Here is a 19,841-nt window from a genome sequence, read left to right as displayed (position 1 = left end):
TGCGAGGGCAGATTTTCTTTATTTTAATATAGTTCCATCCTCATGTGAGGCAAAACATTATACTTCTACAGCACAAAGTATAAGGTTATGTGAACAGTAGTTGCCATATTCGAGGAATTGGGTCTAATATACTTCCTCCCTCTCATATTATTTGTTTATTTTACTTACACGTTTTAGAAAATTATAAGAAAAAATATTTTCTCCCTATCAGATTACTTGTTTATTTTACTTACACATTTTAGGAAATTATAAAAAAATATTTTTTATTAATTCATTCTTCAACATTTTTTAAAAGTATACACTAGGTTGAGTTGAGTTAAACCAAAGAAGTACTTAGATTAAGATAATTAGATAGGATATGACACAACTCCAACTTATCAAACATGACCTTAAATAGAAAATTATGAAAACACAGATTAAGGTAGAAGATTGGTGCTTGTAGTTGAATATAGTAATCTCGTTTATCCTTCCATACTAGTAACTATTATTACTCTTTTATAGGTCGTTGTTCATTTGATTTCTCTTACTATATATTGTTCCTTATAATTTATTTATGGTATTATTTTATTGTAGTTAGTATTACTTATTTCATATTATTTGTTATATCTTGTGTAGCTATTTGTCTTTTTTTTTTCTTTTCTTTTAAAGCAAGTCCGCTAGGCAAGGTGTGCCTAGGGCTAGTTTTATTAATAAAATGAAAAGGATCTCAAAGAGAAGAGTACAAGTAAGGGGGGCTAGGCCTTACCTTACTAATCTTATGAGGTAACAAGGTAACAAACCTCTACTAATTAACAAGCATGAAGAAAATAAGAGCTAGAGAAAACTAGATATTTTATGATCATCATAGAGTTTATAATACACTCTGTGATGATACTACAAATGAGGATGCTTAAATAATGCAAAAATATAAAATCTAAGAATAAAGCTAGGTTATCAACCTCAAACTTTATTTTATATATGTAAGAATTAAAAGAGATGGATTGCCCGTGTAAAGTAACCTGAAGTATTTCCCTCTTGTCTTCTTCATCAAATATTTCAAACAAAACTTGATAGTTCATCACTTCTTTTTGGATCGTATTGTTGTTGAAACTGCTATATGATTTTGCTTTGCTAGTCGCATTGGTAGTTGCCTTGGAATAAATTCCTCAGTCACCTTACCATCCCAACTATGTTGCCTTTCATATGTCTTCTTTTTGTTTTTGTTGCTTTCACTTCTTTGTTGCCTAGGCGAGAGATCTCCATCGTTGGCTACCTTATCAAATAATATGTCTAACATATCATCCTCATCATCTTCATCAAACATTTCACTGCCCAAGTCACTATCATAAGTTGTAGTTGGACAACGTCTTGAAACTTCAGCTTCTGGCTCATGACTTATTTCCAATACCTTGGTGTTAATGGTCAAGATCTTTTTGGAGTTATCAATTGTCACTGCCATAGATGGATTTGCCTTACTTAAGGCACAAATATGGGTGCTTGAGGACTTAACTTACTCCTTGTAGGTGCATGCTCCTCTTCCTCAACTAAATTTGCCCATCTAGAATCACTCGTTTCCTTGATCAAACTCTTGTCATTTCTTTTGGAATGTGGTATGATCATTGGGTTTTCTTTATTCAGAGTAGTTTCCGGATTGTTTCTGGATTAGAAACTTGAAGAATTAGACTGGACAAAGCATGGAGCTCTTGATCAAAATTGGTCATTAGGGCATCAAAGGTGTTAGAGCACACAATATTCCTTGACACTTTATTTTCACAATTTATCGTTTGCTCGTTGTGTGGTAGGTTAGTGCAATCTAGTTGTTGTAGTTTGGCTGGAGAAAATGTTTTGCTTGGTACTTCAGTCCAGCCTTCCTTATCATTGTCCTTCAAAGTGAAGTCATGATCGCATGTACCACCAGATTCGAAAATTTGATCCAAATTCTCTTCACACTGTTGCACCTTATTAGCCTGGCAAGAATCATGAATCGTAGCCAAACTAGGATTTTTCCCAGATAAAACATCAACAGTAGGTAGTTTAGGATTCAAAGCTAGATCAGCCTCCAAATTAATCCGGGAACCATCGAATCACTAGTAACATCATCCTTTGCACTCAAAACCAAAGTATCGTCTTGAACACAAGTATCAACTACTCAATCTCCATTATTTTTAATGGCTTCCACAATTGCTATTTCATTATTATTTGCATCTGCAACTCGAGTATTATCATCAATCCTTTGATCTATGTTTGCTAGTCCCCTCTTCTCATTTAAAATTTGTCTCAAATCACCTTGAAATTTCTCACCATTAAATTGTTCATCTCCAACCATTCCATTATCTTTGTGATTTTTATCTTGATTCTTTTTCAAAATCAATCGACAACTGTTTTCATCATGACCTTGATGCTTACAATGGTTACTATATAAAGGTAAATTATCATAAATAAATTCCTGAAAAACCTCTTGAATCTTACCGGTTTGCTCGTCCAAATACTGGAGACGCATCCTCTTAGGCAGCTTGTCCATAAGATCGAGTATCACCTTCACCCTAGCAGTGCTAGGCCTTGTCTTATCTTGTGTTGCCTTGTCAATAACTATTGGCCTTTCAACCGCTGATGCCATCGACAACAAGGATCTCTTGGCAAATAAATCTGGTGATAATCGAGGCAATGAAATCCACACCGCAGCCATTGAAGTTTCTTCTCTAGAATTGAAATCTATTGTCCAAGGAAATACCCTATAAAGATGTTGCTCTCCACGGAAAGGTAAAAAGCTTACCGATTTTGATAAAGCAACCACATAATCTTCATATTGGTCTATCCTTAGTAGAATATGTCTACGAGCAAGTAAACCAACTAAACAGTTTCCTTTGATGCCTAAGTGTTTAGGTAAAACTGTTCGCAAATCCTTCACTTCTGGTGTATCGGATGAGAACTTAATAATTATAGCTTGATGTAATCCTTCTTCCTGTGCGAAAACTTGTCGTTCTCCCTTTGTGAATTGAATCTAGGCTCTCCATGTACATATTGAATCTGTTTCAACTGAATTTTTGTCAAATTTTTGACATCTTGATTTGTGATTAATCGAATAGCAAAGGATGTTTGTTGATTAGGATTAGGGTTTGTCTCTCCCACAACCAAAGGCAGGGGAGAGATGTGCGCAGACATGGCTGCGACTAAGTCTCCATCGCAATTGCTCAAGGTTTAGGTCGTCCGCAGAGATTTGTAGCTATTTGTCTTGATTTCTTCTCTCTTATAATTTTTTTCGTGCCTAAAAACAAGTGAAAACAACCTTTCTAACTTTTAAAGTAAAAGTTATGTTCTTTTCTACCCCTCACATATAAAATTATCTTTTTCTTCTTCTATATTTCTCTTACTATTAATAACTCAATCAAAACTATTTATTAAGTTCGTTAAAAGTTATGCATAAATTAATAAAGTATCTTGACACTGTGACCGGCCTCCATGGTCATACTGGTTGACTGCTCTTGACTACTAAGTTAAGAGTTTAATGCCGGTAGCATAAATAAAGTTATGATATTTATTATTATCCATTATCCATTATAAAGAAAAAGTTACTACTTATTTTATACCGACAATAATCATAAATTACCGGTACGTTGGTGCATCAAACTCCAACGGATGAAATTTTAATTACACATAAAAATTATTTTTCTTTTAACTTAAAATTAATTATATTTAAATTTGGAATTTATCATTCAATATCTTTTTCCATGAAAATAAATTAATTTTGGAACCTACAAACCAGGTCCAATTTGTGTGCGAGATAAGATTGAGCACTCTATCGTTACAATAGTCAGTAGCTTTCTTGAAGGGGACAAGTTAATTTTTAGACATCAGTATTATCTTATCTTCTTTTATTTACCAAAATAAGTATAAGTAATAATAATTAAAAATAAACGAGATGGTTTTCATCTCGCGAGAAAAAAAGACATATCGTAAAGCGAATATGTCCAAACCTCGATAACTTAGCCCATCAATCACCAGTAATATCATAAAACCACTATTTCTTCACAAGTTTCCTGTTTCTGGTTTTCCAAAACCACTCTTCCTCTTCTAGCCTATAAAAAGAGCCTTCGCCTCTTTCATTTTTCATTGCTCACAATCACTTTGAAGCTTCCTTGAATCATCATCAGGATAACTAAATTTTTATTTTTCACTTCAAATTCAAAACTAATCAATCATGAGTTACCTTAACCGCGTTTGGGTAGCCACAACTGTCGCCGTCGTAAACAGCCACGCCGATCACGGCCAGAAATTGAAATCCGGCATCCAATCTCTAAACCACGGCAAAAAACGATTCTCTTCTTCTGTCGCTTCCGGCGCCGACGTTGCCGGTCTCCGGCCGATGTCCGGTATGTTAGGATCTGACGTCGGAGGGTTCATCGGAGGTGGAAAAGGCGAGGAGAAGAGGAAACAAACTGATGAGTCACTCCGGCAAGTTATGTACCTAAGCTGCTGGGGGCCAAGCTAAGGTATGGTGGTAGATTGGAAGTCTCCCGTTCCATTTTAGGTGGCTAGAAGTCGCCGGCGACCGTAGCGGGGAGTGAGTTGACCGAGTTGACTCGTATCGGAGGGCGAATGAACTGAAGTTAACTCGGCCGATCCCGTTTGGCACTAATTGCAGTTTTAAGACTCAGAACTACGACCTCTAATTGTAAATTGTGTATATCCTAGTTTAACTATTGTAAAATTAACTACTTTTGAGCCTTTTGTCTCGTATCATAATGGAAAAGGGAAATAAAAATGTTTACCAAACAATATTTTCTTCTTTTGCTTGGAAGATTGGTAAGGAAGGAGGTTATACTTTGATAATAGATGGTTCATAAATTATCAAGTTAATACCAGAATAATTAAATTTATGGCAAATTTTTATTAATATTTAGTAGATTTCTTATTAAAGCTATTAAAATAGACCGTCTAGATCTATTGCGATCGATTGGAGCAGGACTTGAATAAATTTTCTGGTTAACTGGAAGTTCGAAATGAGGGTCAAAGAATCGATCCATTTTCTGTTCTTGGACTCAAGTACTACACATGGTAAGTTTGTGATCTTTTATTCTCTGCCAACAATAATAATAATAAAAAAGTGCGATCACTTCACTACTATAAATAAATAAATATAAATTATATAGAAACATGAAGGGTGGGACGACGAAGGACAATTTTGAAAATATGTCTATATTCAAGGGTAAGATAATAGTTGCATCTTAGTGGGAATTATAGAAGGATGTGGACGTTTCATTTTCCATTCCTAATGAGACACTAGCAAAAGTCTTTTCTCTTTACCCAAAACAAATAATCTTCTTTTCAAGTTTTATTTTTAGCAGTAATCCAAGGTATGATTTTTCTTTCAAAAATTCTTAAAGTTGTCTTCTTCATGTTAAAGTTGTTCTTCAAGACCGTATGAACATGTTCCTCTTCAAATTCATTTTTTTTTCTTTTAGTTTTTTCTGGATTCACACTGTAATAGTAACCAATATCCATAAAAATGCCTACATCAATTTGCTAAATACTTTGTAGTTTAATTCTCAAATATAATGAAGGGTGTGAATTTGATGAAAATATTTTGCGAAATAATAAATGAACACACATTTTCATAATCTTGGAGGTAAAATGTTGTTAGAGCAGAGGGATTATTTCGAGTTCCAGGGAAGGTGAGTAGAATCTCACCTGCACCAGTCAAATCTTATATAAGGGCCTCTTTCATCAAAATCCTTTTCTAAAACCCTTCAGCAAATTGGAGTTATGTTTTTCTTTCAAATATCTATATGTTTGTTTTCCTTAAAATCTTACAACATGTCTATATTTGGTGAATTTTCTCTGGTTTATCAGCATGCAAGTCTTCAATTTCCTCTTCTACTCCATTTATAAAAAATAAAAACAAAAAGATTTCTGTTTCGCACTGTATTATAAACGAATATCCATAAAAATTACCCAATTTTCTTTGTATCTAGATTTTTAATTTTCATTTCTTTTGGATCAATGTTTTTTCTTTTTACTTTTTTTAAAAATAGTTTGTTACCAAATATCAATGGAGTCTGTGCATTTGATGAAAATGTTCATCAATAGTAATAATACTACTTAATTGCAAAATTGATATAGAGGATGAGAAGTGTAAGAGTTAAAAATAAATTAAAGACGTTGTTAAGGGATACTCAGATCTAGAATAATCTTTTAAGGGTATAATTGTCAATTGGTACAATATTTAATTTAATGGTACTTATTCACAAATTTCTCTCCACTCAAATATATATTATATTATATTATTACTCCTTATTAGAAGTGACACTTTAGAGGACCAACACATGCACCAACTATTGTATATGTGCTTTATTGATTTTTTATTATTTAGAAGTGGAGTGTATCTCATTGAGGATTAACATGTGTACTTCATTTTTACTTTATCAAACCACCTGTCTTCATATTAAGGACGAACACCGCAGTAAAGTGGTGTATCAAAAGTAATGTGGACTGTACCAAAAAGTCGTACAGACATGGCTAAATTGGTAATTTTACCTTCTTCCCTAAATAGCGTGTATATTGTATATGCAAAACACGTGTTTCCCTCCAATATCCTTGTTCACTTTTTCTACAAACCCTAGAATCTCTTCATGTTCTCCATCCCTTGGAAAACTCGCTCAATTTAATCTCCAAGGAATAGTTCTGTACAATTCCACCGTCTTCTCCTTCTTCCATTTATTTATGCTAAAGTTTTTTCTCTGTACACTTAATATTCGATTTGCTTTTTCTCCTTTTTGGTTTTAGCTCTCTTTTCGTGGATTTTTATTCAATTGGCTTGACTTTTGTTTCAATTTTGCTGCTTCATAAGATTGTTGTACAGAAAGGAAAAAAAAGTGGACAGTGAAATTAGGAAGAATTTTTAAATTAAACCGTGTGTTCATTTTAACTTTGTGTATTGATTTGCACATGCATGTATATATGACTATTTGACTATTGTAAGTCTTTAATGTGGAAATTGATTACGTAAAGCTGTCGAAATGAAGGTAGATCAACAAAGTTGAAGTGATCGAGCTTTCATTGGAAATATTTGGTCTCATACTGCTAATTTTGGGAATTTGTTGTATACTAATTTTAAGCCTCTGTTTTCTTTTGGAGTTGGCATTTGTTTTTCTCCATTTTTTAGTATCTTCAATTACCTAGGGACATTTGGGTATTTACTATTATTTTTTAAAAATTTTTAGTTACCACGGATTCTAAATCTCAACAAGATAAAGATTTATGTGATTACATTCATGTAAATGGTTATCCTAAATTTAATGGGTATATATTATTAATATTCTAACGAAAGGGCTTTTCTTCGATTTTTCAATAAAGACGAGTTTTTACTCTTTTTTATATTCTTGATTTTTCATTATAAAATTGTGAATCTCTATATGCTGCATGCTTTAAATTTAAATTTGGTTTGTTGTTCCCACACATTGCAGGTCCTTTTGCTCTCCTCCTCCTTCCGTCTTCCCTTTTCCTCTGCTCAATCACTCCAATTCTTAATCACTACTGGAGTTTGATAGCGCGAGAATTGATATACTCTTAGCTCTCCTAATAATAGGATTTAATCATTTGTAATTTCAAAGCTTAAAATCCAAAAGTAAGTGTTTGCATTCCATTGTATTTTCTGCAATTGTAGTGCTGATATATTTTGGAATGACTTTTCATAGTGTCAAAAGTAACCACATTCAAATGACATGTTGGGTCCGTGTTAGCACGGGCCATACCTATCTAGTATATTTATAACACTATTACATATTTATTCCGAAAGGTACAAAGTCCGGGTCAGTAATTTTATTCAGCCCAATAACTCTTCATCCGATATAACCGGGCTAGTGATTTTGTTTAGCCCAACAACTTTTCTCCGTAAATCAGGCAGTCCGATTAGGAACGAACCTCAAACCGGTGAAGTCTCTTTTTTTTTCTTTCTATATGAATTTTGCAGTTTTGAATTATGTTAATTAGATAGATTTGCAAATAACACATGAATTAGGGATAATTGTTACGCAAACCTGTTTGGATTGTGATGTGTGTATCCCTTTATATATTGACCTAGTTTTGTGATTTGATACAGAAAGCTATTCATTCTCTTAGATTACTCAATTCCAAGTTATCTCGAAAATCCAACAGCATGCCGCTGTTTGAAATAAGTAAGTTTTTTTTTTTTTATGTTTGTAAAGTTTATTCTTTAATTACTTATGATGTGATGTTGCTGATTACGAACTAGTACAATTTTATCCATTTTTTACTTCTATGATATTGCCGTTAAACCTAGCACCAAATATAGATTGGTGAAAAGAAATTACCCTTGACGTTGTAGGTCTCAAGTTTGAAACTCCTTGTCAGCTAAAGCAAGAAATTTGTCTCTTGGGCCGAGCTCGTCTCACAGGCTTGCCTAGTGTGGATTACCTCTCTTGTGTAGTTTGCGAGCTATTGCTTTAAAGCGGGCTTTTACCTGTGCGCACCAATTCTGTCAAGGGTTGTCCAAATTTAACATTAGTTATATCATTGGCACATATCCTCCAATGTGTTTGTGATTTATGCTCCATAGACTCTCTAAAGGGGAGTGAACAAACCTCTCGCTTTTGCCATTCCCCTTGGGTAAAATTTATGGTTATCCTTTTTTGATTGATTCAGGGCGCTCCCCCCCTTTCTTAGAATTAGAACCCATTGAGGGGCCTCAACCCGGAGTTGGTTATCCAATGATGATTAAAAGTGGATCAACCCATATCATAGAATATATCAATTTATGCACTTATGTTATTCTTATTTGACTCGTGTTTTGATGATTATGGCAGTATATCACCTTGGTGTTACTGGAGTGAGGCAACTAGCAAGCCTATAGCTTGTGCCATGAGAAAAGGTGTCAACATGCATCCCAGCCTCCAACGAACCCTTGCTCAAACAGCTAAGGTAACACTCCAAAAAATCACAATCTCCTGTTTGCAAAGGTAGTACTACCACCCCACAAATCAACTACTAACACTTTTTTTAATAACTCAGACTCACAAAACAGAGGAAAAGGAAGTCATAGAGAAGGTTGCTCAGCATCTCGTTATCCATACGATAGCACTCAGCGCATTGGTCTACTATATTACATCAAATGATCAAGATATTGAACGAAAGCAGAAGCAGTTGGATGAGCTGAAACAAGAAGCGCAAGAACTGGACCAAAAGTTATTAGAGTACCAGAATAGGATACGACTTTTGTATGAATAAATCTCTCAGTATAGACTGCTCATTCTTCTCTTCTATTGCAATTGGGACCAAATTGATTTCTGGGTAGAATTTAAAGTTTCTTTTTTGGAAAATTCCTGTAACGCCTATTTATTTAATACTTCCTTTTTTGTTCCATTGAAATTGCATGTTTTAATATGGTAATTCTTTGTTAAGTAGATTTACCAAATAAGTAACACCTTATTGTGTTAATTGTTAATCAACTTCCAATTTATGCACTCATCACTGGCCTTCAAGAGAGTGTGCACATTGAGAAAGTGAACCTTTTCATTGCGTCTTTCTAAGGGGAAATACATTTCTATGAAGACAAATTGTGTCTTTTTCTCAATTCTCTTCTAAGATATTAGTACAATACCCCTCCCTAGACAGAGCTACAAGTTCGTCTATGGATCACTTAATATATGTAAATAATTTGTTTGAGATTTAGTTATAAGTTATCAAAAGAGTTGCTTTTTTTAAGAGAGAGAGAGTGTTTAAATACACCTAACCAAGCGTAAATTATTAGTTTCATCCTCGAACTATTAACATTAAAATCAATTCTTTACTTGATTAACTGAATTTAAATACACCTCCAATCTTGCGATATGAGCGAAATACACCCCTAAATTCTCGTCAAGTTTAGGGATGTTTAACACTTCTCTCTACTTTTTATTTAGACTTGCATATCATAGAAGAGTTTGAGATCACTTGCTATGTCATGTGGCAGATCGAGGGTGTATCTAAGTTTAGTTAGTCAAGCAGATGAGTAATTTTAAAACTGTCAGACGAAACTAATAATTTACGTCAAATTCAGGAATAGTTTCGACACATCTCTCAGTTTTTTTATTTTTCTTACAATAGACTTCAGTAACTGATTAAATCTTGGACCTTAATATCCTTGTAACATATGTCTACATCTAGTATACAAGAAAAGTCCATTTTGACGGAGAATCACATTATTATTCTAGTAATTTAAAACCACTGCTTTAATATGTGGAGCCTAGCAAGTTAGTAGTATATCAATATCAATCGACAATAATAATTCATAAATATGTCACTGTTAATGCAGCATTCCTCTTACTTTCCTTCTCTGTCTTTTTATTTTTGGTGTCTTCCTTCTCTTAAATTTTCATCCAAGAAAGTAATATAATTTCTAATATGAGTCTCCCAATTAAAGTTCTTTTAAAAAAGTAACGTTCACATATCAAATTTTGCACTCAATATCATCGTACCAATATTATATTGTGCACCTCTTGGACAAAAGAAAAGTCCATTTATAAGGAGCTTTACATGATCCTGTAAAGCCAATTTTATTTTTTTCCAACTTCCTATAAAGCCATTCTATTTTACTATTTGCGGGGCACACTGATTATAAGTGTTTTTTCGTATCATTTCAAGGCTTGTGGCACCATGAATAATATCTATACAAACTTTATTGAAATAAATTGAATAGGGATACATAATAGAAAAAAAATAGGATATAAATAATCAGTTCCTTCCTTTTTGGACTCCCAACGCCTTTTGGATGAAATAGCGGCTCGTGAAGATTATTTTCTTTTAATTAAAATAAACTTCTAGCCTTGAAGGACAATGATTTGCCACATACATCCTATAAATTTTAAACATATAAGCATGAACACTCATTTAGGTCGGGGGTCGTTTTACACTAAATGCGGTCTTTCTATTGAACCCAATACATCTTGGGTATTAGGTCATTTTAGATCGATGCCCCAAATCATGATTTTGACTTTGCTCTACGCTTATTGACTAAGAGTGAATTTTATGAAAATAAACTGATCACCCAAGTTGGACAAATTCCGTAATGAAGATAATAAACGGTATTGGACGATCATGAACCAACTGCCCGTTTACTACTCCAAAAAGTAGGATATTGTTCTGAAGAAATGAATGCGAATAGTCATATAATCGATCTTTTCCTTATGCATTTAATTTGCCATGTGACGGAGTTGTATGCCATGAATTGCGACAATATATAATTTGCGGAATTTAAATATATATATATATATATATATAGATCCAACACATAGAAACCCTTTTAGGAAATTTGATTAAGTTAATTAAATCAAAGTTAAAAACTAAAGCTAATATAAAATACAATCAGGTAGCTAAATAAGCAAAGAGAAAAAGAAATTGTCTAGTTTCTGTCCGCCTGGACCAACAGTTGGGCCCTTTTGTTGCTGAGTTTTGGGGCTTTTGACCCATCATGTTGTATATACTGATTATATATACATAGTGTATATCAGATGTATATCGTATCTTCCACCTATATATTTGCTTCCCTTTCATCATTATCTGCTTCAATTTCAACTTCACGTCAAACCTATGTGCCAAAGCAAGCACAAAGAGAAACGGGGTTCGATGGACTCACTCGAGCACTTCACACATAGAAGGAACAAAAACTTAAATTAATATCAAACATCAAAGATTCATGGTAAACAAACATATTAATTCTCAATATCCCAATTGTTACTCTCTATTTTTATAAGAAAAAACTAAATCCATCATGTTGTATAGTTTGGAATGTTGTTACATGTTGTATTGTATTGTAGTGTTAGTTTAAATGCAATATTTGTTTTGATTTTAGTTAAATTCTATTGTATCGTCTAGTTTAAATTCATCATTAGGTAACGACGGAAGGACCCATTTGATATAACGGTCGATTTGGTGTGATCGTGTCGTTACCTTAATATTTTATTCTCATTTTTTCTTTATTTATTATCTAATAATCATTTTTCATCATTTATCCCACCTTTTCAAAGTAGCTCTACCCCGTACCCTACTTTTCATGTAGGTTTATCATTCAAATTATGGATGTGTGACATTATATAATGACGGGAAACGATATAATCTATCCAAATATTATACTCATTAAAACAATATGATATGATACAATACAACACAATCCAATCCAATACACTACAATATAATATATTATGAAACAATACGTAACAACCACTCAAACAAAAGTGTAAATAATAAGGATTCAATAAAAGCTCGTGTAATTATCACTTACTTGCATGAATAGGTATGATGATGCAATGAGATTTAACAAATTAATATGATTTGACTTACTAGAACCTCACTGTTCATTCTAGGAATAAATCATCAATGCAAATAGAACAAGACAATGAGTTGCTATACTTTCACAGCACTGTACAAGACGAAACAAGCAATTATGCCTCACAAAATATTTTGCAATGTAAATTAGATAATTAAATATTTCTGTAATTATTCCATTAGTATTAGCAAAGACTTAACTAAATTATTAGTCTTGTATGTATATATTTTTTCTTTCTTTGTACCTTTTTTCTTTAACGTCTACACTTTATTTCGTTTAAAGGCCCAACGGACCTTCAAATTTTTTATTGTAGTATACACATCTTTAATTGATTTGAAAGACAGAATGTTTTAGTAATGTTGAATATAAGCCCAATTAAAGTCGAAAACTTTTTCTACTTCAAGCCTTCATATAACCACACTGAAAATTACTAATATACGTATGTATTATAAATCTAAAACTATTATTAACATAAGTTAGTTATTTTCTTATATAGTACTTATGACTCCATTAGAAATGTATTAAATTTTCTTTTTAGTTTATAAGTTTTTGGTTAAATGACAGTAGAATTTTGTCTAATATTTTAGAAATTTAAATTAAATTACTTAAACTTTATTGTCTGTAAGAATTTTGATAACAAAAATTAAGATATTGTATTGCAACAAATGACCGGATAGATAGGCTCCAATGGCAACTCTAAGCATTAAAATTCACATGAACTCTTTGAAGGTTGTGTAAACATATTGAATATTAGGACAATAAGATAAAAGAAGATTAGGATCGTATCTCCAAATTTCTATTCTATGATTTAACTATCTATATAAGATTAATTTTTTTTTTATGATTGTTTATGGATAGACAAATATTGTATTCATTCACTTATTATTAGTATACATTTATATTTATATTATGTTCGGTAATAAATATATATATTAAAAAATTGAACAATTTATGTATTCATTCGATTATAATATATATACACTACAATGAATACACAGCATTGAATGTTCTTTTTTATCTCTTGAACAACAGGTATACTTTGCAATTCATGTATAAATATCTTTCACTCAAAATTTGTTTACATTCCATATTTCTTTAGTGTGTAAATGAAGAATGCACATGAAATTTAAAATGTTCAACAGTAATAAAACAAGAACTTACATGACTAAAATATAAAGTTATGGGGTGAATCCTCAGAATCCCCTTCTTATGAATAATCTTAGGATAACTTTCTTAACCATGACATTGATATTCATAATCAATTACTTTTACCTAAATTTTTGCCTAAAACAAACATAACCTCCCATTTCATAAATTAAAACCCCCCAAAAATTGAACCACAATATAAAAGGGAATTAAACATAGACGAATTTAAAAGTTAAACACAAAAAACAGACTATGGATGAATGCTTTTTTTTTTATATAGAACTCTAATAAACAGTAAATTATTTTTTATTTAAAGTAATGAAGAAAATAATTGAATAAATATTTACATAATCAATAAAAAGACATCAATCAAAAGAAATTGGTGTGCGTATGGGAAAGAAGAGAAAAAAAAAAAAAAAGGATAAAAAGCCAACTTCCCTATAAAAAAGGACACTTAGATGCTACCTCCTAAAAATTATTTAATTTAATTAAAAAAAAATTTCTCAGGTTATTAATTACAAAATTTTATTTTTTAAAATCTTTTTTTGTTAAAAAAAATAAAAGAAGGCAATATATTGCCAATTAGTAAAAGAGGATGCCATAAAGAAATTAAGATTTTTTTATTTAATCTGATATTTCTGGGGAAAACACATGATTCTTATTTCTTTAATGGGTTGATCTCGTTTATGATTTTTTTTTTTAATCTGAAACTTGTTTTTTTTTTTAATTCAGAAACAAGCATTCGTATTTTTGGATTGTTGATGTCATTTTTTACTTTATATTTTTAATCAGGAATCTAATTTTTTGGAATATGTATCTATTTGTATTTTGATTTGTTTTAGGAATTTGATAATTTTTTTTGAGAAATAAGCTTTTTCTTTTATATGAATCTGCATGACACCGATATTTTGTTTGAAAATAGTTAGATATGTTATATTTCAAATAACCATCTTCTTAATCTCTTTATAAATATCTTAGAAGTTTATGGGATATTTGATAAGCCTTTTAAAAAAAATATAATATCCTTTATGTAGGCATGAACTACTATTTAGGATGGAGTATCCCCAACTAGGGTGTGCAAAAACCGAATCGACTTATAATCGAACCTAAAAAAGTGTTATTGATTTATTGTTATTGGGTTACTGGCCTAACGGTTTTATAAAAAAAATTATCGGGTTATGAATTCGGTATTGATTTTTAATATTGGGTTATTGGGTAATTCGATAACCCATTAAGCATAGTAATTTACTACATTTACTTGTACATACTTATTATATATTAAATCTCGATACCTTACTAGTTACTTTCTTTATCCTTTAGCCTTCAATTCACACTTCAAAGTGACTTTTAGTTCACAACTTCACATTATACAAAATGTTAAAATCTAAAGTAAGAACCTTATTCCTCTTAATTTCTCTTTGTGTTACACTTGTAAAATTTATTAGAGAAGTTATATATTTATTTTATAAGTATTTTCTTATTGGTTAAATCGAAAACCGAATCGTTAAGGACTAAAATCGATACAAAATCTCTTATTGGTTTGGTTATTGGTTTGACTTCTTTAAAAACTGGAAATCGAACCGATCGATGCACACCCCTACCAACAACCTTAACTGAAAATGAATACTTTTGGTAGAGTTCCAATTAAATTTAAACACGTCTTGTAGGATCCAATAAAATTTTTTGATACGTACAAATGTCTCTACTTCAAGACTTGTTGGAGTGTAGACTTGATGAAATTCCAAGACAAGAGTTGAAGTATTCATTTATGGAGCTTCCATATTTGTGATTTTGTGGTTTCAATTTTGCAGATCGAGGGAAGAGATGAATGACAGATTGGTCATAGCTTTTCCTCCCACATCAAAAGGAGAGAGTAAAATCGAATGGTTTTTTAAAGGAAAAATTATCTAAATACATATCTTATTTTACTACAATCTACAAAATTCTTTCATTTAAAAAAATTACAAAAATCCCAAAGATACACCCATATTCTCTCTCGGATACATCTCTATCCCCTCTTAGATATATTCCTATCCCTTCTTAGATACATCCGTGAGCTATGTTTTCCTAAATGACAATGTATCTATGTATCCGAAATCCTTTAATTTAAAGGAATTTTTATAATTTGAAAATAAGTAGGATAAAATTTAATTAGCTTTTAACACTATGAAATGCACGCAACTTTTACATTTATAAAACACAACTTAAGTTTATATGATATATACACACTTTTGAGGCTTTAGATATCATAGCCCAAAAAACAAATCCATGCGAACTTAGATCCAATACACCCCATATAATACATGCCATGGACTATGGTGGTGACAATGAATTTTAAAGATTACATCGACCACCTGCTGGACGGAGATCTCAATGGAAAAGAACAACAAAAAAAAGGGCAATGGAGAAGAAAACAGAGTTATAGACTCTGTAATCTCCACAAAGAAGGTGGCAACCTTGTGATCAGTTGGATGAAATTACAATGTACAGTTTTTTTAATCTCAAGTTGATGACCATCCAAAGTAACTTCACTATAAAAGCAATGACATTATTATCAAAGTACACCATCCAAAGGACAAGAAAACTACGAAAGAACAGAAAAATCAATTTTTTTTTTCCCTATTAAATAGCAGAAATGGCCAGATCAAGCTACAAATTAACCATGTTTTACAGCTTTGTTCTATTGTTCCTTCTCTCCATTAACATAGCAGAAAGTAGAATTGTTTCCTGTAAGTATGACATAATTGGCATAATACATAAATATGTTTTTAACTTCGCCTCAACTCACGTTTATGCCCTCCGACTTGGGTATGCACAAGTAGATACTTGANAATGGCCAGATCAAGCTACAAATTAACCATGTTTTACAGCTTTGTTCTATTGTTCTTTCTCTCCATTAACATAGCAGAAAGTAGAATTGTTTCCTGTAAGTATGACATAATTGGCATAATACATAAATATGTTTTTAACTTGGCCTCAACTCACGTTTATGCCCTCCGACTTTGAGTATTCACAAGTAGATACTTGAACTTATATAAAGTTGAATAAATAGGCACACACGTCCTACGTGGCATCCTATATGTCAATTTGTATATTATGCCACATATGATTCATGTGTCTACTTATTAAACTTTATACAAGTTTAAGTGCTTACAAAGTTGGAAGGCATAAATATGAAATAAGACCAAGTTAAAGGACACATTTATGTATTATGCCTAAATTATAACCTACTAATATCTAGCATAATTTATAGTATTTTAGTTAAATTGTCTATTAATTTATTTATCAATAATTATTTTCTTGATGGTGCAGCTGGAATTGGGACGAATTCAGGTCTGATATGTAGTAAGATTTATGGTGCAAATATTGGAGATACATGCTTCAGCATTATGCAACAATTTAGTGTAACCGCTAAGGACTTTACAACTTTCAATCCCAATCTCAATTGTGAAAAAATGTTCGTTGGTGAATGGATATGCCTTGATGGTTCCTTCTTCTAAGAATATCGACAAGGGAATATTAAGCATAAACAACTTAAATTACTTGGTATTTTTGTTGGGAAAGAGAAGACATCTTTAAATTTAAAGCTAATAATATTGTATGAATAAAATTAAAAGCAATAATGTTGCTTTTGTGATGTGTCTTGGTTCTCTTTTCCTTAAAATTCATATATAATGAAATCATGTTGCTAGTTGATTTCTTAGTGTGTTTCATCATTAATCATAACTTAGCTTGTCTTCACTTAATCCAACATGGTGTTCACCTCTCAACAATAACTAGCAAGAAAGGGGTCAATAAACTTGGAGACCCTTGGCTTACACGAACTGAAATACTATTTTGTTTGGTGTATCATGTAACGTTTGTGACATAGGATGGGGCGTTGATGAGGGCATGTCAAGTAGGATTGATGACAAACATCCAAGCTAAGAAAAAATCATGTAACTGAGGTGCACATGATATTTTAGGTGAATCCCACATTAAAATGGGAGAGGAAAGTGAAGAGCTCTGTAAGTCATATCTCAAGTTCATGAGGTATATGTGTTTTTGGGCTCAATATGGACTAGCCTAAATGACAAATTTGTGCGGGCCTACGCTTAGAGCAAAGCTTGTACTCCATTACTATGATAGTGGGGCGAACCTCAATGAGTATGTTGAGTTCCTAAGGCGGTGTATGTGACGCCCATGATGGAGGCTGGGTTGATCAGGACAAATCAAGCAGGATTGACAGACTTTTAGGCTAACAAGCTTTTGAAGATGAGGTGCACATGACATCTAAAACGTCAGAATGAGAGAGGAAAGTGAAGAATTTTATAAGACACGACTCATATTTACATGATATACACACTTTAAGGCTTGATATGACATTGCCCAAAAAACAAATCCGTGCGAACCTAGATCCAATACACCCCACATAATACATGCTCTGGACTTTAGTAGTGACATTGAATTTCAAACATTACATCGACCAGTTGTTGGACGGACATCTCAATGAAAAAGAACAACCAAAAAAAGGATGGATAGAGTAGAAAACAGAGTTATAGACTCTGTAATCTCCACAAAGAAAGAACATAAAAAATAATTAAACAACACAAATGGCTACATCAAGCTATAAGGCCATTAATGTATGAATAAAAAGCAACAAGATCAGTATGTCAATATTATGAAGAAAAAAAGAAGTAAAGTTACTTATATTTTATGAATTTCAATGGGCCTTTGTACTTTGACCAAAAAGAGATTAGTACTAATTTTAATTATGATTTCAACAGTTCATGTCCAACGCCTAGTTAGTGTTCAATACTTGCGCTCATAAACTCCTTACATAATTGGCAAAAATGGATAAAATAACGTTTTTTCCAAGTTGCCTTTATATGTGACTTAACCTTTACTTTTCCATCCACTTTTGTTTGTCCATCATACTTTTTAATAGATATTCGCGTTTTTACCTGTTCACTTATAAGATATTCTTACTATTAACTAACTATAGTCATTTCTAAACGGATTTTCCAATTCATTGAATTTATTATTAACTAGCTATAGTCTCAATGCTTTCCCATTCAATATTCAATATTCATATTAGAGTCCGATTAATTTATAATCGCGCTAGCCGCTGGGAAAAGCCCATTAAAAAATAACACTCTCCACTAAAAGACTTTTTCATACTCAGAACTCGAACCTAGAGGCGAAATGTTCTTTCTATGTCTGCTTGCGTACTTATATATCGATGTGTGTGACTATACCATTCTCATTAGAATTGTGCCGTCCTAGTCCTAGATATAATGTACAAGTTTTATCACACATAATGTATTAAAGATACTATAAAAAGTCAATGAAAAATAATTGATTATTATTTTTTCAATAAAAGTCATAATATCCCTTTTGACAATTGCCAAAAAAGGGTTACATAATTATTTAAAATCGCCATGGCCAGTACATACATATCTTTTATCACTATAAAGTCTGCATCCCTTTGGTGCTCTACAACAGGTCATGCAGTTTTCTGGAACCATCTTATATCCTGTAGATGGGCAAGCCATGAACGACACCCAAGGTGCACATTCCATTGTACACTCACACTCAACATAATTTATTTCCACCACCAATACTGTTGCAAACACAAACATAATATTAGTAATTATTGGCATAAAATGATAAAATAACACTATCTTTCTGTCTCAATTTATATGTTCTACTTTTTTAGACAGTTTTAAATAGAATGATGTATATCTATATTTAGCATTAACAATTTAATTTTAAAATATATATTTAATTCTTAATAAAATGATCTATATAGTTATCTAGTGACAGAATAAGTATTCTTCCCCTTACCCAAAAAAAAAAAAAAGTATTCTTCCATAGTAAAGATGAGATTTCATTCCCCGATGTATTTTGTAATTTTGTAATTTAAAAATCAACCTCGGCTAAAAAAAATATTTTTTGTTACATAAAACAAAAGAAACGATGCCAATCTCCGGAGATCGATTTTTTTTAAAAAAAATTGGCGACCTCCTTAGATTAATTTTCTAGAGCAATTTTTGACATTTTTTTTTATTACTGTAACTTTGTATTGAATGAAAAAAGAAAAAAGAAAAGAAAAGAAAGAAGGCGTACCACACAGAAGGAGGAGAGTGAGGACACTGACTTTGCTATTAACCATAGTTATTTAATTCTTTTTTTCTCTGTCTTTTTTAACCTGCTTTGAGTATGTTATTTCTGGGAGTATTTATAGCAAAAAGAATTAAATGCCAAAGATCAAGTAGTATAGTGAAATTATATTAATTTAATATTTTAAAATAAAAGTTTTAAGAGTTAATTTGATTAGTTTTCAAACAGTTCAGGAGATTACATCAATTTTGTCTATTCCCTTTTAGTTGTAAGTTACAATTTTTGAGAGTCAATT

At 31.8% G+C, this 19,841-nt stretch overlaps 1 protein-coding gene and 1 long non-coding RNA gene across 2 annotated transcripts; both read left to right on the top strand.

Moving 5' to 3' along the window:
* Window positions 1–4,103: 4,103 nt before the first annotated feature.
* Window positions 4,104–4,755, top strand: LOC125877982 (uncharacterized). Its single transcript, XM_049559276.1, has one exon. The coding sequence runs from the start codon at window positions 4,178–4,180 to the stop codon at window positions 4,466–4,468; it is 291 nt and encodes a 96-aa protein (XP_049415233.1). The 5' UTR covers window positions 4,104–4,177; the 3' UTR covers window positions 4,469–4,755.
* Window positions 4,756–7,923: 3,168 nt separating this feature from the next.
* LOC125877995 (uncharacterized) lies at window positions 7,924–9,357 on the top strand. Its single transcript, XR_007447665.1, has 3 exons — window positions 7,924–8,153; window positions 8,802–8,916; window positions 9,007–9,357. It is a non-coding gene; the product is annotated as an uncharacterized LOC125877995 (long non-coding RNA).
* Window positions 9,358–19,841: the final 10,484 nt, after the last annotated feature.

The sequence above is a fragment of the Solanum stenotomum genome, chromosome 9 (genome assembly GCF_019186545.1).
Source record: "Solanum stenotomum isolate F172 chromosome 9, ASM1918654v1, whole genome shotgun sequence".
Lineage (NCBI taxonomy): Eukaryota > Viridiplantae > Streptophyta > Magnoliopsida > Solanales > Solanaceae > Solanum > Solanum stenotomum.
The sequence above is the reverse complement of the archived record's forward strand: the minus strand, read 5'-3'. Positions and strand labels throughout refer to the sequence as shown.

What these genes read in the sequence shown, in the direction of transcription:
- LOC125877982 (XM_049559276.1), top strand. Translation starts at nt 4,178, where the DNA reads ATGAGTTACCTTAACCGCGTTTGGGTAGCCACAACTGTCGCCGTCGTA.